The sequence below is a fragment of the Bombina bombina genome, chromosome 1 (genome assembly GCF_027579735.1).
Source record: "Bombina bombina isolate aBomBom1 chromosome 1, aBomBom1.pri, whole genome shotgun sequence".
Classification (NCBI taxonomy): domain Eukaryota; kingdom Metazoa; phylum Chordata; class Amphibia; order Anura; family Bombinatoridae; genus Bombina; species Bombina bombina.
This window is the reverse complement of record NC_069499.1, coordinates 179,209,274-179,231,888: the sequence shown is the minus strand read 5'-3', so window position 1 is coordinate 179,231,888 and position 22,615 is coordinate 179,209,274. Positions and strand designations below refer to the sequence as shown.

Sequence of the window (22,615 nt, the reverse complement as noted above, 5' to 3'; positions counted from 1 at the left end):
GCTGCCACTTGGTCATCTTTACACACTTTTTCTAAATTTTCTAAATTTGATAGTTTTGCTTCAGCTGAGGTGGCTTTTGGGAGAATGGTTCTTCAAGCAGTGGTTGGTGCCTTCAGTTTAGGCTGTCTTGTCCCTCCCTTATCACCCGTGTCCTCTAGCTTGGGTATTGATTCCCAATAGTAATTATGGTGATCTGTGGACTCACCGTGTCATTAGGAAGAAAACATAATTTATGCTTACCTGATAAATTTATTTGTTTCTTGACATGGTGAGTCCACGGCCCGCCCTGTATTTTCAGACAATTTATTTTTTCATAAACCTCAGGCACCTCTGCACCTTATATTACTTCCTTTCTCCTTTCCCTTTGGTAAAATGACTGAGGGTTGTGGGTAAGGGGAGTGGTATTTAACAGCTTTGCTGTGGTGCTCTTTGCCTCCTCCTGCTGGTCAGGAGTGATATTCCCAATAGTAATTATGATGATCCGTGGACTCACCGTGTCAAGAAAGAAATACATTTATCAGGTAAGCATAAATTATGTTTTTTTTAAATATATCTCTTTAATATAACTTTAAGCATAATACCATAGTTTTATACACATTTCACCTCTGGGAATTAATGTTTTACAGGACAAGGATTTTTCGGGGTTAAATATAGATGTGGACCTATATATAAATAATATGCCATTCATGTACCCCAAAAGGATCAAACATATATTTCAGGTTATATATTTCTGAGAAACATTTTAGTAGTATTATTAGCCTTGTGTAAAAATGATGTGCTGCTTAAAGTGATGGTAAAGTGTTTTTGAAATGCCAGGATTTACCAGTGCTATAAATAAAAGGGGACTTTCAGTCATGAGGTATAAAAAGCTTTATGCTGAAAGTACATTTATTTGCCCACGAGCAAATAACAGGATGCTAGCAATTTGATATAATGATGATCGGCTACCATGGCTATTGGCTAAGAGGTGCAAATGTTGCCTCATTGAAAAACAGGGATAGGCACAAACCAAGGCAGTGGCGGACATTTTTGAAAGTAAAACCCTTAGTGAAGGACACCAAGGTACATTTCAAATTAAAAACATTATTATATAGTGCTGAATGTTATTATACTGATGCAGATACCACTGATCCTATAACCAGCCCTCCTCTGGCTATACCCATGTGCCAGTGTCACTACTGTGTCTTTGTATAGTGCTGAGTGTTATTATACAGATGCAGATACCACTGATCATATAACCAGCCCTCCTCTGGCTATAGCCATGTGCCAATGTCACTACTGTGTCTTTGTATAGTGCTGAGTGTTATTATACAGATGCAGATACCACTGATCCTATAACCAGCCCTCCTCTGGCTATACCCATGTGCCAGTGTCACTACTGTGTCTTTGTATAGTGCTGAGTGTTATTATACAGATGCAGATACCACTGATCATATAACCAGCCCTCCTCTGGCTATACCCATGTGCCAGAGTCACTACTGTGTCTTTGTATAGTTCTGAGTGTTATTATACAGATGCAGATACCACTGATCATATAACCAGCCCTCCTCTGGCTATAGCCATGTGCCAGTGTCACTACTGTGTCTTTGTATAGTGCTGAGTGTTATTATACAGATGCAGATACCACTGATCCTATAACCAGCCCTCCTCTGGCTATACCCATGTGCCAGTGTCACTACTGTGTCTTTGTATAGTGCTGAGTGTTATTATACAGATGCAGATACCACTGATCATATAACCAGCCCTCCTCTGGCTATACCCATGTGCCAGTGTCACAACTGTGTCATTATATAGTGCTGGGTGTTATTATACTGATGCAGATACCACTGATCCTATAACCAGCCCTCCTCTGGCTATACCCATGTGCCAGTGTCACTACTGTGTCATATAGTGCTGGGTGTTATTATACAGATGCAGATACACATCCAGTATTTCACTCAGGCTTTATTTATTCCATAACTTATCACCCAATATCGCTAGCAGTCTCTTGACAAGCCACTAACTTTATTCACACAACATATTCTCCCTTTCCCATTATTTAATCAGAAAGAAAAGATATACAACCTTAGTATATCTTTTCTTTCTAATTTAATACTATTTATAATAATCCTCAGGTGCTGGTTAAAGTGCTTTACCTTTGCATATAAAGCTCCAGGGACACAGTGGCAGCTTGCTTCTTGAATCTTCCCTCTCTCTGTCTCACTCAGTCATTTTCCCGGTACTAAGCGGCATCACGTGGGAGTGGCCACAACCCTGCGAAACGTGGCGCCGCGTATATCAAGGAGGAGTCAGGACCAGAATTAATCTGTCCCACTCCTCCCACCCCGCAACAAAATGGGCGGCGGACACTGCAAGGGCCAGTTTCCATGTACGGACACCTTGCCTATCCCTGTTGAAAAAAATGTGTTTTGCGCTGGGTGGAGTGCTCGGCATAAACTTGCGGGCAAATAAAGATATTTTCAGCATGAAGTTTTTTATACTTCATGACTGAAAGTCCGCTTTATTTATAGTACTGGTAAATTCTAGTGCTTCAAAATGTAATTTACCCATGTTTGTAGTCTCTTTAAATATGACGTTTTGTATAGAAGATATTGGTTATGCTTTGCATTTTAGCACTATATTCGTATAATCCTCTTATTAATTTTTTATTTTATTTTTTTTTTAATCTTTAAGGAATATACCGTGAGCTGTGTTTGGAGTCTGTGAAGAACAAACATGACTGTGAAATTCAAGCAGCACGCCAGCACTGTGAGGTACCAATCAACACTTGTCCTTGTTAAAATGTGGGAAAGGACTGCTTTAAAGCAGAGCGATGGGGAGGTATTTATATGATGTTTCTGTCAGCTCAGCAGCTAAAGGGACATGAAAAGAAAAAGGATTCTTTCATGATTCAGATCAAGCATGCTGTTTTAAATAACTTTGCTGTTATCAAATGTGCTTCATTCTCTTTGTAACCTTTTTTTGAACAATAGGCTCATGAGCAGCAATGCAATACTTGGAGCTAGAGAAACACAATGGGTAAACCAATAACAAGAGGCAGCCACCAATCAGCAGCTAGCACCCAGAAGTGCATTGCTGTTTTTGAACCAGTTCATTTTTTTCAAGAAAGGATTCCAAGAGAATGAAGCAAATTAGATATTAAAAGTTAATTGGAAGGTTGTTTAAAATTGCTTTCTCTATCTCAATCATGGAAATGTAATTTCACTTTACTGTCCTTTTTAAAATGACGTGTGGCTTTATAAATATAACAGCTTTTGGGGAATTATATTTTAGCAGTGAGTAATCTTGGATAATTAGTCAGATCTTCTTGCAAATGCACCGGCCCTTCCAACGTTCTACAAAATAAGGGTGGAGATTACATTATAAACTATTCCTATTTTTTATATTAGAAAATGGTTTTTGTTTTTCTTCTTTTTAGTCCTATTTCTAGGAAAAATTAAAGTGTATTAAGCAATTTGTTCTTAAATAATAAAATAGTTACTTCAACCAAAGCATGAGTTATATTTCTGTGCTTAAGTATTTTTGTTATCTAGAGTCCTAAATCCCTTAATAGTTACCTTTCCTATAAATGTGTCTGGTATCTAAATATTACCAGTGTCATGTTATGTGGAATATGGAGTATGGAACAAGTATATGTTGTTTAGGGCCTCACACATTCCTTGTATACAGCTGCTATTTTGGTCCCTTACACACGTCACAAATGCTATGTTATAGTACACAGTGCTGTTTGAGCATAAGAACATTTTGAGAGAGGTTATTATGTGCACACTGTTTAACTCCTAGAGAAAAGGCAATTTGAACTGTTTTACTGGTTTGGTAGAAACAAATGTGGAGATGTGTATTTGTTTCTCATGATTTTTCTCATTCTACGCCACCTGGACACGATTTAATACTGATTTTAGTTTCCATTTAATAAGAAAACGTTTCAACAAAGCCATAAAAAAGGGATATGAAACCCAAAAATGTTCTTCTGTGATCAGCACAGGGTATACAGTTTTACAAAAGTTTACAATTTAAATAGGAATAATTTAAAAGTTAGTGGGTTTCAAATGTTTTTCGTTCCCATGAAATTCTTTGTTAAAGAGATACTTAGGTAGGTGTCTGGAGCACTAGATGGCAGGAAATAGTGCTTTTCATTCGTGGAAAATTGCTGCCATATAGTGCTCCAGACATGTGCACACTCTTGAGTTTCATGTCCCTTTAAAGGGACATAAAAGCACAAAAAGAAAATGTTCTACTTTGTTAGAGCATTCATTATTGCATTATTGCTTGCATATCACTGGGCTATTAACCCCTGCTAAATAATACTATCTGTCTGTCTATCATCTATCTGTCTGTCGTTATGTCTACCATCTGGCTGGCTCTCTTTCTTCTGTTATGTGTGATCAGTCCACGGGTCATCATTACTTCTGGGATATAACTCCTCCCCAACAGGAAATGCAAGAGGATTCACCCAGCAGAGCTGCATATAGCTCCTCCCCTCTACGTCACTCCCAGTCATTCTCTTGCACCCAACGACTAGATAGGATGTGTGAGAGGACTATGGTGATTATACTTAGTTTTTATAACTTCAATCAAAAGTTTGTTATTTTACAATAGCACCGGAGCGTGTTGTTGCCTCTCTGGCAGAGTTTGAAGAAGAATCTACCAGAGTTTTTACTATGATTTTAACCGGAGTAGTTAAGATCATATTGCTGTTTCTCGGCCATCTGAGGGAGGTAAAAGCTTCAGATCGGGGGACAGCGGGCAGATGAATCTGCATTGAGGTATGTAGCAGTTTTTATTTTCTGAATGGAATTGATGAGAAAATCCTGCCATACCGTTATAATGACATGTATGTATACTCTACACTTCAGTATTCTGGGGATGGTATTTCACCGGAATTACTCTGTTAAAAGTACACTAAACCTTTTAATAGGTATTTATCATGTTAAACGTTTTTGCTGGAATGTAGAATCGTTTGCATTTTCTGAGGTACTGAGTGAATAAATATTTGGGCATTATTTTTCCACTTGGCAGTTGCTTGTTTTAATTGTGACAGTTTCGTTTCTCTCTCACTGCTGTGTGTGAGGGGGAGGGGCCGTTTTTGGCGCTCTTTGCTACGCATCAAAAATTTCCAGTCAGTTACTCTTGTATTTCCTGCATGATCCGGTTCATCTCTAACAGAACTCAGGGGTCTTCAAACTTCTTTGGAGGGAGGTAGATTCTCTCAGCAGAGCTGTGAGACTTATATATTGACTGTGATTAAAAAAGTTACTTTAAATAAAAGCCAATCTGTACAATTTGAACAAATTTCACCAAACAGCGAGGGGAGAGTTATGCCGACTAACTCGCCTCACGTGGCAGTACCTGCATCTCCCGCCCGGGAGGTGCGTGATATTATGGCGCCTAGTACATCTGGGCGGCCATTACAGATAACATTACAAGATATGGCTACTGTTATGACTGAAGTTTTGGCTAAATTACCAGAACTAAGAGGCAAGCGTGATCACTCTGGGGTGAGAACAGAGTGCGCTGATAATACTAGGGCCATGTCTGATACTGCGTCACAGCTTGCAGAGCATGAGGACGGAGAGCTTCATTCTGTGGGTGACGGTTCTGATCCAAACAGATTGGATTCAGATATTTCAAATTTTAAATTTAAATTGGAAAACCTCCGTGTATTACTAGGGGAGGTTTTAGCGGCTCTTAATGATTGTAACACTGTTGCAATACCAGAGAAATTGTGTAGGTTGGATAAATACTTTGCGGTACCGGCGAGTACTGACGTTTTTCCTATACCTAAGAGACTAACTGAAATTGTTACTAAGGAGTGGGATAGACCCGGTGTGCCGTTCTCACCCCCTCCAATATTTAGAAAGATGTTTCCAATAGACGCCACCACACGGGACTTATGGCAAACGGTCCCTAAGGTGGAGGGAGCAGTTTCTACTTTAGCTAAGCGTACCACTATCCCGGTGGAGGATAGCTGTGCTTTTTCAGATCCAATGGATAAAAAATTAGAGGGTTACCTTAAGAAAATGTTTGTTCAACAAGGTTTTATATTGCAACCCCTTGCATGCATCGCGCCGATTACGGCTGCGGCAGCATTTTGGATTGAGTCTCTGGAAGAGAACCTTAGTTCATCTACGCTGGACGACATTACGGACAGGCTTAGAGTCCTTAAACTAGCTAATTCATTCATTTCGGAGGCCGTAGTACATTTAACCAAACTTACGGCTAAGAACTCAGGATTCGCCATTCAGGCACGTAGAGCGCTGTGGCTAAAATCCTGGTCAGCTGATGTAACTTCTAAGTCCAAATTACTTAATATACCTTTCAAGGGGCAAACTTTATTTGGGCCCGGTTTGAAAGAAATTATCGCTGACATTACAGGAGGTAAGGGCCACGCCCTGCCTCAAGACAAAGCCAAAACTAAGGCTAGACAGTCTAATTTTCGTCCCTTTCGGAATTTCAAAACAGGAGCAGCATCAACTTCCACTGCACCAAAACAGGAAGGAGCTGTTGCTCGTTACAGACAAGGCTGGAAACCTAACCAGTCCTGGAACAAGGGCAAGCAGGCCAGGAAACCTGCTGCTGCCCCAAAGACAGCATGAACCGAGGGCCCCCGATCCGGGACCGGATCTAGTGGGGGGCAGACTCTCTCTCTTCGCCCAGGCTTGGGCAAGAGATGTTCAGGATCCCTGGGCGCTAGAGATCATATCTCAGGGATACCTTCTAGACTTCAAATTCTCTCCCCCAAGAGGGAGATTTCATCTGTCAAGGTTGTCAACAAACCAGATAAAGAAAGAAGCGTTTCTACGCTGTGTACAAGATCTGTTATTAATGGGAGTGATCCATCCGGTTCCGCGGTCGGAACAAGGACAAGGGTTTTACTCAAACCTGTTTGTGGTTCCCAAAAAAGAGGGAACTTTCAGGCCAATCTTGGATTTAAAGATCCTAAACAAATTCCTAAGAGTTCCATCGTTCAAAATGGAAACTATTCGGACAATCTTACCCATGTTCCAAAAAGGTCAGTACATGACCACAGTGGATTTAAAGGATGCTTACCTTCACATACCGATTCACAAAGATCATTACCGGTATCTAAGGTTTGCCTTCTTAGACAGGCATTACCAGTTTGTAGCTCTTCCATTCGGATTGGCTACGGCTCCAAGAATCTTCACAAAGGTTCTGGGTGCCCTTCTGGCGGTACTAAGACCGCGAGGAATTTCGGTAGCTCCGTACCTAGACGACATTCTGATACAAGCTTCAAGCTTTCAAACTGCCAAGTCTCATACAGAGTTAGTTCTGGCATTTCTAAGGTCGCATGGATGGAAAGTGAACGAAAAGAAGAGTTCTCTTTTTCCTCTCACAAGAGTTCCATTCTTGGGGACTCTTATAGATTCTGTAGAAATGAAGATTTATCTGACAGAAGACAGATTAACAAAGCTTCTAAATGCATGCCGTGTCCTTCATTCCATTCAACTCCCGTCAGTAGCTCAATGCATGGAGGTGATCGGCTTAATGGTAGCAGCAATGGACATAGTTCCCTTTGCACGTCTACATCTCAGACCGCTGCAATTGTGCATGCTGAGTCAGTGGAATGGGGATTACTCAGACTTGTCCCCTACTCTGAATCTGGATCAAGAGACCAGAAACTCTCTTCTATGGTGGCTTTCTCGGCCACATCTGTCCAGGGGGATGCCATTCAGCAGGCCGGACTGGACAATTGTAACAACAGACGCCAGCCTACTAGGTTGGGGCGCTGTCTGGAATTCTCTGAAGGCTCAGGGACAATGGAATCAGGAGGAAAGTCTCCTGCCAATAAACATTCTGGAATTGAGAGCAGTTCTCCATGCCCTTCTGGCTTGGCCCCAGTTAAAAACTCGGGGGTTCATCAGGTTTCAGTCGGACAACATCACGACTGTAGCTTACATCAACCATCAAGGAGGGACAAGAAGCTCCCTAGCAATGATGGAAGTATCAAAGATAATTCGCTGGGCAGAGTCTCACTCTTGCCACCTGTCAGCAATCCACATCCCGGGAGTGGAGAACTGGGAGGCGGATTTCTTGAGTCGCCAGACTTTTCATCCGGGGGAGTGGGAACTTCATCCGGAGGTCTTTGCCCAAATACTTCGACGTTGGGGCAAACCAGAGATAGATCTCATGGCGTCTCGCCAGAACGCCAAACTTCCTCACTACGGGTCCAGATCCAGGGATCCGGGAGCGGTTCTGATAGATGCTTTGACAGCACCTTGGAACTTCGGGATGGCTTATGTGTTTCCACCCTTCCCGCTGCTTCCTCGATTGATTGCCAAAATCAAACAGGAGAGAGCATCAGTGATTCTAATAGCACCTGCATGGCCACGCAGGACTTGGTATGCAGATCTAGTGGACATGTCATCCTGTCCGCCTTGGTCTCTACCTCTAAGACAGGACCTTCTGATACAGGGTCCATTCAAACATCAAAATCTAACTTCTCTGAAGCTGACTGCTTGGAAATTGAACGCTTGATTTTATCAAAACGTGGGTTTTCTGAGTCGGTTATTGATACCCTGATACAGGCTAGGAAGCCTGTTACCAGAAGGATTTACCATAAGATATGGCGTAAATACCTATACTGGTGCGAATCCAAAGGTTACTCCTGGAGTAAGGTTAGGATTCCTAGGATAATGTCCTTTCTACAAGAAGGTTTAGAAAAGGGTTTATCGGCTAGCTCATTAAAGGGACAGATCTCAGCTCTGTCCATATTGTTACACAGGCGTCTGTCAGAAAATCCAGACGTCCAGGCCTTTTGTCAGGCTTTAGCTAGGATCAAGCCTGTGTTTAAAGCTGTTGCTCCGCCATGGAGTTTAAACTTAGTTCTTAACGTTTTACAGGGTGTTCCGTTTGAACCCCTTCATTCCATTGATATAAAATTGTTATCTTGGAAAGTTCTGTTTTTAATGGCTATTTCCTCGGCTCGAAGAGTCTCTGAGTTATCAGCCTTACATTGTGATTCTCCTTATCTGATCTTTCACTCAGACAAGGTAGTTCTGCGTACTAAACCTGGGTTCTTACCTAAGGTAGTCACTAACAGGAATATCAATCAAGAGATTGTTGTTCCATCCTTGTGTCCAAATCCTTCTTCAAAGAAGGAACGTCTTCTACACAATCTGGATGTAGTTCGTGCCCTCAAGTTCTACTTGCAGGCAACTAAAGATTTTCGCCAAACTTCTTCCCTGTTTGTCGTTTATTCTGGACAGAGGAGAGGTCAAAAAGCTTCTGCTACCTCTCTCTCTTTTTGGCTTCGTAGCATAATACGTTTAGCCTATGAGACTGCTGGACAGCAGCCTCCTGAAAGAATTACAGCTCATTCCACTAGAGCTGTAGCTTCCACTTGGGCCTTTAAGAATGAGGCCTCTGTTGAACAGATTTGCAAGGCTGCAACTTGGTCTTCGCTTCATACTTTTTCCAAATTTTACAAATTTGACACTTTTGCTTCTTCGGAGGCTATTTTTGGGAGAAAGGTTCTTCAGGCAGTGGTTCCTTCTGTATAATGAGCCTGCCTATCCCTCCCGTCATCCGTGTACTCTTGCTTTGGTATTGGTATCCCAGAAGTAATGATGACCCGTGGACTGATCACACATAACAGAAGAAAACATAATTTATGCTTACCTGATAAATTCCTTTCTTCTGTTGTGTGATCAGTCCACGGCCCGCCCTGTTTTAAGGCAGGTAAATATCTTTTAAATTATACTCCAGTCACCACTTCACCCTTGGTTTCTCCTTTCTCGTTGATTCTTGGTCGAATGACTGGGAGTGACGTAGAGGGGAGGAGCTATATGCAGCTCTGCTGGGTGAATCCTCTTGCATTTCCTGTTGGGGAGGAGTTATATCCCAGAAGTAATGATGACCCGTGGACTGATCACACAACAGAAGAAAGGAATTTATCAGGTAAGCATAAATTATGTTTTTTGTCTATCATCTATCTGTCTGTCTATCTATCAAGACAATATCAGTACTCTGTTACAAAAAAAAAACAGTAAACCACTACGTTTCAGGCTCACCTAGACCTTAAACTTAGCTTTTTTTTTTAAACAGTCTCATGCTTCTCCAATAAAGGTTTTTCTACATTTAAAGGGATAGTCAAGTCCATAAAAAACCTTTCATGATTTAAATAGGGAATGTAATTTTAAACAACTTTCCAATTCACTTTTATCACAAATTTTGCTTTGTTCTCTTGGTATTCTTAGTTGAAAGCTAAACCTAGCTAATTTCATAGACCTTGAAGACTGCCTCTAATCTGAATGCATTTTGACCACTAGAGGGCATTAGTTAATGTGTTTTATATAGATATCATTGAGCTCATGCATGTGTAGTTACCCTGGAGATAGCACTGATTGGCTAAAATGCAAGTCTGTCAAAAGAACTGAAATAAGGGGGCAGTCTGCAGAGGCTTAGATACAAGGTAATCAGAGGTAAAAAGTGTATTTCTATAACAGTGTTGGTTATGCAAAACTGGGGAATGGGTAAAAAAAATTGATTATTTTTCTTTTTAAATAGCATAAATTCTGGTGTTGACTGTCCCTTTAAGATAAAGTGCTGTTACTGCTACAGATATGGTGTTTACATATGGAAGGGGACCCTTATTGGTTACATGCACTCAGATGAATTGAGAAAGACTTAGTGGTTAGTGGGCAGGAGTGGGTGTGTCTGGGTGGTCAGTGAGTGTGTCAGCAGTTTATGGGCATGTCCTCTGGGACATATGACTGTTTCAGAGGGACAGCAGGACAGAGCTCAGAATTAGAAACTGAAGAAAAAAGGAAGAAAAGAGAGAGGGAAAGGCAAGAAAAGGGAAGGGTAAAGGGAAAAGTGAAGAGAGAATCGGGGACTGTCCCTCTCAAATAGGGACAGTTGGGGAGGTCTACATAATGGCCTATGAAATTGCAGACAATACATTGGTCAAGGACTGTTGGACAAATAGAGGAATCTGCACTATCACAAGTGATGGATGTCTTCTATAAAATAGCCTGTTTTGAAATAACCTCTACTGTATGGATTGTTGTCCTATATAATGATAATTTAGGGAAAATTAGTTTTTGGTTACTTAAACCCCCTCTCCCCCTACAAATATATTTACTGTGTATATTCCAACACAACATTTAAATATTTGCTCTACTGATTGTTGTACACAAATTTAAAAAATGTTTTCTTAATGTAAAATAATTAAACATGGACACTTTTGCCATTTTCCTTTTAGAGTGAGAAATTGTTGCTGTATGACACAGTACAGGGCGAATTGGAGGAGAAAATTCGTCGACTGGAAGAAGATCGGCATAATATTGATATTACCTCTGGTAAAGCGATTTTTTTATTTTTTTATCATTCTAAGTTTTGCTTCATTTAAGTTGATTATTGGATATTAACATTAAGGTGTACTTTAAAAAAAAGTTACAGGGGGGGCGGAGCCAGCAGCCGATGGAGTCAGTCGCACATTCCCTGAGCTCCTAGGCCATAACTATACAAAATACCTATATTTCTGGTTAAAATGATCTAGACTCACTAGTAACCTTTTACCAACTGGTTTATAATGAACCAAGGCTCTGCCTGAGTCGGGTTGCATGACTAGCTCGGGGTCTTTTGAAGGTTTTTGGAGAAAGCTGCTGCGCCACGTGTAGGGATACACTCAGATCTGCCTCCATTACTTTTAGCTTAAGTTGTTATAGCGTGAAACCTACAGTTGTTTTTACTATGGAGGTGACTCAAGAGCTGCTACACACCTTACTTCAGGACCTAGCCCGACAGTTTGACAATTGCTTCTTGGACTTATCAGATACGTTGAAGGCGGCAGTAAAGGGAGCGGCTGACAGTGCATACAATAATGAGTGCTCTGCAGCTACGGTGAACAAATCTCTAATGGAGGTCCTCTTACCAAAACCTCGCCAGCTTTCTCCACTGCACGGATCCGAGGCGGAGCTGGGTGACCCTTCACAAGACCGCTGCGATCAGCTGAGTGATCTTCCTAAACCACCAGTGGTAAATGCCGCAGCGGCCCCGGTGCAGTGTTCACAGGCTGCGGAGCAAGAGTATGCATCGGACCTCACACTGCTTTCTGTGACAAACGAGACACAGCACTTCATTTCTGTTCCGGTAAACAAAGAGGGGTCGGTTTCCATTATTATTCTACTTACCGCGGCAATGGCAAACTCAGAGGATCTGGCGGTCTGCTCTTATTCTAACTTAGATGGATTGGGGTCACGGTCACTCTGTGACCAGGTACTCCAGCTATATAGAAGGATTTACATACCGCATGGCCCAACACTACAGCCGGTCTACATTCTTCCACTAAGTCGAAGCACTAAGGTTGGAGTGGGGTAATATGGATGTTACGTTAATGAAGCCATGGTCTCCTGCTTGCATATAAGGCTTCCTTACAAGTACACCCTCTGGACATCTACATGTGATTTCAATAACGGAATACGTTTAGTTAAAATGTTAGCTTTTAAGGTCCTATGACCTCATCATATGCAGTCGTGACCTTTTAGCTACGCTTTATAAACTGGAGTTTTTGTCAAATGTTTATACCCTTCTTTAATAGTTGAAATTTATCCAATGTGCACCCTTATACAAGGTCCGGTTATTACTTATATATGCTTGTTTAGCTAAGAGGTTATTAGGTTCGCTCCTGTTTACTAAGATACCTAATGCACAGGGATTATTTACGTGTTTGTTTTATGTTTGATTTGGCAACCCCTAACCTATTCATCATTTAAGCTCTATTTCTCTTGTTAAGTGTATCCAGTCCACGGATCATCCATTACTTATGGAATATATTCTCCTTCCCAACAGGAAGCTGCAAGAGTCCACCCACAGCAAAGCTGCTATATAGCTCCTCCCCTAACTGCCATATTCAGTCATTCTCTTGCAAGCCTCAACATAGATAGGAGGTCGTGAGAGTCTGTGGTGCTTTCTACTTAGTTTATTCTTCAATCAAAAGTTTGTTATTTTTAAATGGCACCGGAGTGTGCTGTTTATCTCAGGCAGTATTTGGAAGAAGAATCTGCCTGCGTTTTTCTATGATCTTAGCAGACGTAACTAAGATCCATTTGCTGTTCTCACACATTCTGAGGAGTGAGGTACTTCAGAGGGGGAATGGCGTGCAGGTTTTCCTGCAGATAAGGTATGTGCAGTAAAATATTTTTCTAGGAATGGAATTGACTAAGAAAATACTGCTGATACCGAAGTAATGTAAGTAAAGCCTTAAATGCAGCGATAGCGACTGGTATCAGGCTTATTAATAGAGATACATACTCTTGTAAAAATGTGTTTTTTAAAACGTTTGCTGGCATGTTTAATCGTTTTTTAACATATGTTTGGTGATAAAACTTATTGGGGCCTAAGTTTTTTCCACATGGCTGGCTTAAATTTTGCATAGAAACAGTTAACTGAAGCTTCCCACTGTTGGCTGTGGCAGTTTGTTGTGTCTTTGCGTCTATGTCTTTTTTTTTTTTTTGATCTGTTTTTTGCATTAAGGGGTTAATCATCCATTTGCAAGTGGGTGCAATGCTCTGTTACCTTATTACATGTACTGTAAAAATTTCGTTTGTTTTACTGCCTTTTTTTCACTGTTTTTCAAATTTTGACAAAATTTGTTTCTCTTAAAGGCACAGTAACGTTTTATATATTTGCTTGTTAACTTGATTTAAAGTGTTTTCCAAGCTTACTAGTCTCATTATTAGTCTGTTCTAACATGTCTGACATAGAGGAAGCTCTATGTTCATTATGTTTTAAAGCCATGGTGGAACCCCATCTTAGAATGTGTACCAGATGTACTGATTTCATGTTAAACAATAAAGATCATTTTTTGTCTTTAAAAACATTATCACCAGAGGATTCTGTCGTGGGGGTAGTTATGCCGACTAACTCTCCCCACGTGTCAGACCTTTTGACTCCCGCTTTAGGGACTCACGCTCAAATGGCGCCAAGTACATCAAGGGCACCCATAGCGTTTCTTTTACCAGGGGATTCTGTCGAGGGGAAAGTTATGCCGACTAACTCTCCCCACGTGTCAGACCCTTCGACTCCCGCTTCAGGGACTCACGCTCAAATGGCGCCAAGTACATCAAGGGCGCCCATAGCGTTTATTTTACAAGACATGGCAAAGGTGGTGAATAATATTCTGGCAGCAGTATTAGTCAGACTACCTGAAATTAAAGGAAAGCAGTTAGCTCTGGGGGTAGATACAGAGCATACAGACGCTTTAAGAACCATGTATGATACTACCTCACAATATGCTTAATCTGTGGGTGATTTTTTTTTTGACTCAGGGAAGATGATTTAACCTGATTCTGATATTTCTACATTTAAAATTTATGCTTGAGAACCTCCACTTGTTGCTCAGGGAGGCTTTGGCTGCTCTGAATGAATGTGTACAATCGCAGGGCCAGAGAAATTGTGTAGACTGGATAAATAATATGCAGTGCCGGTGTGTACTGATGTTTTTTCCAATACCTAAAGAGGTTTACTAAAATTTTTTTAATAAGGAATGGGATAGACCAGGTGTGCCGTTCTCTTCCCCTCCTATTTTTTAGAAGAATGTTTTCTAATAGTTACCACCACACGGGACTTCTGGCAGACAGTTCCTAAGGTGGAGAGAAGAGTTTCTACTCTAGCTAAGCGTACCACTACCTCTGACGAGGACAGTTGTGCTTTTTAGATCCAATGGATAAAAAATGTTTATTCAACAGGGTTTTATCCTGCAGCCCCTTGCATACATTGCTTCTGTCACTGCTGCTGCGGCGTTCTGGGTTGAGTCTCTTGATGAGGCTTTACAGTTAAGCGACTCCATTGGATGAATATATTTGACAAGCTTATGCTAGCCAATTCCTTTGTTTTCTGATGCCTTGTTCATTTGACTAGACTAACGGCTAAGAATTCTGTTTTTTACTATACTGGCGCGCAGAGCGCTATGGCTTATATCATGGTCAGCTGTTGTGACTTTAATAAATAAGCTACTTAACTTCCCTTCAAGGGGCAGACCCTATTCGGGCCTGGTTTGAAGGAGATTATTGCTTATATCACTGGAGGAAAAGGTCATGCCCTTCCTTAGGATAGGTCTAAATCAAGGGCAAAAAAAAAGTCTAATTTTCGTACCTTTTAAAAACTTCAGGGCAGGTGTGGCATCCTCTTCCTCTAAGGCAAAACAAGAGGGAATTTTTGCTCAGTCCAAGGCGGTCTGGAGACAATCGGACCTGGAACAAAGATAAGCAGGCCAAGGAGCCTGCTGCTGCCTCTAAGGCAGCATGAAGGAACGGACCCCTATCCGGTAACGGATCCTATAGGGGGCAGACTTTCATTCTTTGCCCAGGCGTGGGCAAGAGATGCCCAGGATCCCTAGGCATTGGAATTTATATCCCAGAGATATCTTCTGGATTTCAAAGATTCCCCCCCAAAAAAAGGGGAGATTTCGCCTTTCACAATTATCTGCAAACCAGATAAAGAAGGAGGCATTCTTACATTGTGTACGAGATCCATCCAGTTCCAAGAGAGGAACAGGGACAGAGTTTTTACTCAAATCTGTTTGTGGTTCCCAAGGAGAGGGAACCTTCAGACCTATTTTGGATCTAAAGATCTTAAACAAATTCCTCAGAATTCCGTCATTTAAGATGGAAACTATTCGTACCATCTTAACTATGATCCAGGAGAGTCAATAGAGGACTACAATGGATTTGAAGGATGCTTATCCTCACATTGTGATGCATAAAGATCACCATTGTTTTTCAGGTTTGCCTTTCTAGACAGGCATTACCAGTTTGTAGCTCTTTCCTTTGGGATATCTACAGCCCCAAGAATCTTTATGGAGGTTCTGGGGTCGCTTTGGCGGTCCTTAGACCGCGGGGCATAGAAGTGGCCCCTTATTTAGACGACATCCTGATACAGGCGTCAAACATCCAAATTGCCCAGTCTCATACGGACGTAGTACTGGCATTTCTGAGATCACATGGGTGGAAAGTGAACAAGGAAAGAGTTCTCTATCCCCAATCTCAAGGGTTTCCCTCCTAGGGACTCTGATAGATTCTGTAGAAATGAAAATTTACCTGACGGAGTCCAGGTTGTCAAAGTTTCTAAATTTCTGCCGTGTTTTTTCATCCCATCCGCGCCCTTCGGTGGCTCAGTACATGAATGAAATCGGCTTAATGGTAGCGGCAAGGGACATAGTACCGTTTGCACGTCTACATTTCAGACCGCTGCAACTATGCATGCTCAGTCAGAGGAACGGGGATTACACAGATTTGTCCCCCTGTTAAACCTGGACCAAGAGACCAGAGATTCTCTTCTCTGGTGACTATGTCGGGTCCATCTGTCCAAGGGTATGACCTTCCGCAGGTCAGATTGGACAATTGTTACAATAGATGCCAGCCTTTTAGGTTGGGATGCAGTCTGGAACTCCCTGAAGGCTCAGGGATAGTGGACTTAAGAGGAGACCCTCCTTCTAATAAATATTCTGGAACTGGGAGTAGGCCTGTCAAAAATAATCGTTTTGACGATGCATCGCGATGCGGCATGAAACGATTCTGCATCGATGCGCTGAGACGCGATAATCGATTAACGTTACCCACGTGACCAGCCTCCAGGAAACGTAAAAGAAAGTGCGCGAAAGTGCGCGGTACATCGTTTTGACGTCACTGACGTCACGTCACCCAATAAAGCAACATGGGCGCTCATGGGCGGTCTCTTGAAGTGCCGAAGTTACGCAGTAGGAGCAAAGCAGCAAAGCAGGAGTTTGTTGCCTGAGATTGATGATGGTACACGGCGGTATACTACAGCTACACGGCGGGCTCATTTTTATTTTGTGGGAGACAGAGGAGGAGACCTATGGTGAGAATTAGACTAACTAACTGTTTGTTTAGTTAATAGTTACCAAAACGTTGTACATTTTGCCAATGCCATGCCATAATTGCCATTGCCATGCCTGCCTATTGCCTCAACTGCCTACTACTTGCCAATAGGTAAGAGCAAATCAATAAGGGGTACACAATCACATTTATTACACAATAAGGGGTAACAATTAAATACTTGCCTTATTTACTTAACGTAGTATGCTGAGCTGACTGAGGCTCAGGCTGCTGCATAATTAATTGCTGCATTATTGAATAATATTGCATATATAAAAAATGTATTATAAATAAATATAGTATACTATTATTGTCTAATAATGTCTCTATTAGTCTAATCTGTATCTATTATCTACATGTTTTTCACATGGATGGATGGCCTGGTCTGAAGTTCTAATATTTTAATAATATATTAATTCAAGAAAGTGCATGCAATTTTAAACAACTTTCCCTATTATATAATTTGCTTATCCTTTGTTGAAATGCATAGCCTCCTCCTTGTGCACAAAGTATTATATACTTATAGTAAGTAATGTGTGTGCTGTGCAATGCATTGCTAATATGTCATCAACAAACGATATCTGAGAAGTATGAAGCAAATTAAATAATAGAAGAGTTAGTTATGATGTTTATTTAAAATTGTATTCTCTATCTGAATCATGAAAGTAAATGTTTGGGTTTTTGCACCTTTAAGTGTGTAATATATTACAGTAACTGTGTCAGTGAGTGAGTGATGTCCCCTGCAATTATCACAATGCAATTTGTTTTAAAATTTATGTTCGCAAAATGTATGGCATTGGCAAAGTAGTTGAAGTTACTAGTACTTGTTGATTTTACATTTGCGGCTTGACATTTTGACAACTGGAACTTAGTGTATTTTCTTTTTTTTTTAACACTGACAGAGTTTGACGTTGACAACAACATCATCCGTCACATATGTACATGTCATGCTAAAATGACAGAGGGAGACAAAAAAGATAGAGAGATAAAAAATGCACCTAGCATTTTAAAAGCAAGCATCTGGGCACATTTTGGATTTTATGAACATACTGGAAAGCACGAATTGGACAAGACACACGCGGTTTGTAAAGCCTGTCACACAAAAATTAAATACCTAGGGAATACTACTAACTTGAGAAATCACGTTAGACGTTTTCACTCTGAGATGCTAACCCCTGCCGCTGTCGCCAGTGCCACTGCCAAGGAAATAACAAGACTAGCTGAAGCTCATCAGCCAAGAATTGATGCAATGCTGTCAACTTTGCCACCCAACTCTGAAAAAGGGAAGAGAATAACCAAAGCTGTGGCAACTTTCATAGCGAAGGACCTACGGCCTTACTCTGTTGTGGAAAACCTTGGGTTTCGCAACCTGTTGAAGACACTAGAGCCACGTTATAAGATCCCGTCACGCAATCACTTAACAGAAAACGTTATACCTGCACTCTACCAAGAAACAAAAGCTCAGGTAATTGCATCAATGAGCCAAGCCAGTCGAGTCGCACTAACGTGTGATTCATGGACTTCAGTCACGACGGAGTCTTATGTAACAGTAACTGCACATTACATTAGCAAGGACTGGAAGATCTTGTCGCATGTGCTGCAAACGAGAGCAGTTTATGAGTCTCACACGGGTTCTCATCTGGCGGAGCTACTGTCTCGTGTCGTGGAAGAATGGCAGCTGTCCGATAAATCTGTAGTGCTTGTGACCGACAATGCTTCGAACATGATTGTTGCTGCTCAAGTTGGAAAATTCCCTCATGTAAAATGCTTCGCCCATACACTGAATCTCGCATCCCAGCGGGCGCTGAAAGTGGCCACGCTCTCCAGGCTTTTAGGCAGAGTGCGACGAATATCAACATTTTTTCACCGCAGCACTACAGCAAACCACTGTCTGAAAGAAAAACAGAAATGTCTTGGCCTGAAGAATCATAAGCTAATAACTGATGTGACAACAAGGTGGAACAGCTCATATGACATGGTCGAGAGGTTCCTAGAACAGCAACCTGCAATCTGTGCCACATTGTTGTCTCCAGAAGTCAGAAAAAGTGAGTCAGATCTCTGCACTCTCAACGAAACAGATGTGTCAAATGCAGAGGATGCTGTGAGTGCATTAAAGCCAATGAAAGATGCAACCACACTGATGTCAGAAGAGCGCAATCCAACTGTTTCTCTCATTGCCCCTCTAAATGCACAACTGCTCCAGAACATGACAGACACCATGGGAGACACACCCATGATCCATGAGATCAAGAATGCCATCAAAACAGATCTCCTGAAGAGGTACAGCAGTGAGGCAGAGAAGAAGATACTTTATACAGCCTCTGCCCTGGATCCTCGTTTTAAGGGACTGCCTTTTATTCTCACAGAGGAGGAGAGATTGGAGATATACAGAGGAGTGACTGAGGAGGCTGCATCCTTGGAGGTAATTTTAATTGCATCATGTTTCTTGAATAGATGTGAGCTGTTGTATGCATTTATTTATGCATTACTGTCTCTCTGAGCACACACATAGCATTAGCTGGCTGGCTGCTCGAGGTAATAATGAATGCTATTTTTTCTATTCTTTTGTTCAAACACAGATTGAGTGTACTAGTACAGTTACATCTAGGAGGACAAACGTGGATGAAGTGCCACTGCCTGAGGGAAAAGAAACTCTGGAAGAAGAATCAGCCATCGAGGAGGATAACCCTTCTCCTCCCAAAAGAAAGTCCACATCGCTTCTCATGACTTTGCTGGGACAGTCTTTCACTGACACTGAAGGTACAATAGAACCCAAGACCCCCTATGCCAAGGCTGAAGAGGAAATAGAGAAATATTGTAAAGCCCCATCTCTGCCTCTCACTGAAGACCCTTTGAAATGGTGGCATGTACATGAGGTCATATTTCCCCTCCTCTCTCATTTGTCAAAGCGATACTTGTGTATCCCAGGTACAAGCGTGTCTGCAGAGCGGGTTTTCTCCACTGCAGGAGATGTGGTAACGGCTAAAAGAAGCACCCTCAAACCAGAGCATGTGGATCAACTAGTGTTCTTACAGAAAAACCTACATATTCCATAATTCTGAGTAGTGATTCAGGTTTATAATATTAATATTTAATGTTTTTTGGCACATCCAGAAGAAAGTGCTGTGTGCCCCACTGCCCAGTGCAGACTACTGTTAAGTTATTTTATATTTGTTACTGTTATATAGCTTATAGCTTTTTGAAAAATGAAGCTTAAAACCTTGAGTAAATCTTTGTTGGATCACAAAATATACTAGTACACTACACGACACGACCGACCACGTCACTCTGTCACAGTCACACACACACACACACAATACAAAAGAAACAACACACAACTGCACACACCTCATGTGTGCGTGTCAGTCAGTGTCACCCTTCACCATGATTCACTCTTTTTATTATGTGTGTTTTTTTTGGTATTGTTTGACTGTGTGTGACTGTGACTGTGTGTGTGTTGTGTAACAATATATTTGTGATCCCATAAAGATATTGATAATCAAAGTTAGTAAATCTAGTAGTTCAATGCTACTTCTTGTTTAATGTCTATTACTACTTCTAGTGTTACTGTGATGTTTGCCAATCAGGAAGTGCTCTGTTTTGTAGATGTTGTGCTATTGTTACAGCACACCCCTGTATTGTTTGCAATGCAGTGAGTGCATAGTGCACACTGCATAAGGGATTATTAATATTATTCATTCACACTAAAAAATTGTCTATTTTAAATAGACCCTTTAAGAAAGATATCATATGTTTTTGTTTATGATCCCAATTCCCAATCCCAAATGCCATCCCACCCACTCCCAGGCAGATCTGTAGGGGTTAACCGAATATAACCAACCAGTTAACAATAACAATGTGTGTACTGCAGTGTCTAACTGTCTCTTTATGAGTGTGTGAGTGTGTCTGTGAGTGAGTGCCAGTTTGAAAAGTTTGTATGTATCTCATTCTCTATGAGTGTGTGTGAGATGAGTGTATTAACTGCCTTTGAATTTTTTTGTTTGTATGTGATTGTGTGTCTGTCCCAGTGTCACTGTCTAAGTGTCTATGAGTGTGAGTGTGACTGTGGCTGACTGTGGTGCCATTGAATGTTTTTGTTTGTGTGTGTGTCCCACTGTGTCTCTAGTGTCTGAGTGTCTAGTGAGTGTGACTGTCTAACTGTCTATGAGTGCACTATGCAGAGAGTGAGACTGAAGCCAAACCCCACTATAGGGGAAGGAAAAGCCTTGAGTAAACCTTGAGTAAATCTTTATTGGATCACAAATATACTGTACACTACAGACAGTACAGCACACACACAGTGCCACACACAACAGCACAATACAAAAATAAAGCACACACACCTCAGGTGAGTGGCGTGCCACCCTTTCTTCACCATGATTTACTCCTTGATGTCTGTGTCCTTTTTTATGTATTGTTTGTTTGTGTGTGACTGCTGTGTACTGTTCAGTGACAGACTCAGTCACTATTCAGTTGTGTGTAGTACTGCTTTAACAGTAACTAATAACTAACTAATTATATTTGTGATCCCATAAAGATAATATAATCATCAAGAAGAAACTGTAGTTATAGTAGTTCAGTTCAATGCTACTTGTTTTAAATGTCTCTCTCTCAGTCTCTAGTACTATTGTAAGTCTGTAACTGTGTAAACTAATTGTATATGTCACAATCACATGTGTGTTGTGTGCACACTCTGTGCTTTTGTGTTGTGTTCCAGATTCTTCACGTGATGTTTGTTTGCCACAAATTGACAGTCATGAAGGCACAGTGGACTGCACCTGTAATTTTGTACCTATAAGGGATTTATGTTTTGTTTTCTGAGGACAATTTTCACACAAATAAGGTATTATGGTGGTAACTTAAGCTTAACCTATCTATTTGGGTTTTAATTTAATGTCTATTATATTATTATTACTAAGTAAGTAAAGAAATTAAATTAAAACCAACATAGATAGGTTAGACATTTATTTGTTGTTCATGTTTCTTTACAAGTGTATAGTGTACTACTTACTAATATATAATATATACATTTAAATATTTTCTTTTACTGAAGAAGTACACTGTGAGCACTGCACTTTTTACACTACGTACTCTGTAACTACAGTTTGATGCCATAATATTGTTTCCAAACCAATACAACAATTGCCATTTAGTATTTACTGTTCTATAAACTGTTGTTGTCTGCTGTGTTCAGACTTTGCCACAGGAAGAGTGTCCTTTTTTGAGCTAATAAAATAAAAAAAGAGTTTATTTCAATACTTTGACTTCTTGAATTTTTTTTTCTGAAAAATTTAAAAATTGGGCAGAAATAGTGCAGTAATCGTGATGCATCGCGATGCATCGTAGAATCGAATCGTATCGAATCGTTACGATGATAATCGTAATCGAATCGAATCGTGAGACAGGTGAAGATGCGCAGCTCTAACTGGGAGTGATATTCCATGCTCTTCAGACTTGGCCTCAGTTAGCAACTCTGAGGTACATCATACTCAGTCGGACAATATACACGACTGTGGCTTACATCAGCCATCAAGGGGGAACAGAAGTTCCCTAGCGATGTTAGAAGTCTTACAATAATTCACTGGACAGAGACTCACTCTTGTCTATCAGCTATCCATATCCCAGGTGTTGAGAACTGGGAGGTGGATTTTCTAAGTCGTCAGACTTTTCTTCCGGGGGAGTGGGATTTCCTCCGGAGGTCAAGACCAAGCAGGAGAGGGCTTTGGTGTTTTTGACAGCGCCTGCGTAGCCACGCA

At 41.1% G+C, this 22,615-nt stretch overlaps 1 protein-coding gene across 1 annotated transcript in view; it reads left to right on the top strand.

Annotated features, from left to right (window-relative positions):
• Positions 1-22,615, top strand: part of BRMS1L (BRMS1 like transcriptional repressor) — a 171,373-nt gene that overhangs the window by 33,704 nt on the left and 115,054 nt on the right. The window contains exons 4-5 of the mRNA XM_053697737.1: positions 2,674-2,753; positions 11,225-11,321. Coding sequence (XP_053553712.1) covers positions 2,674-2,753; positions 11,225-11,321 — 177 coding nt within the window. The remainder of the gene's footprint in view (positions 1-2,673; positions 2,754-11,224; positions 11,322-22,615) is intronic.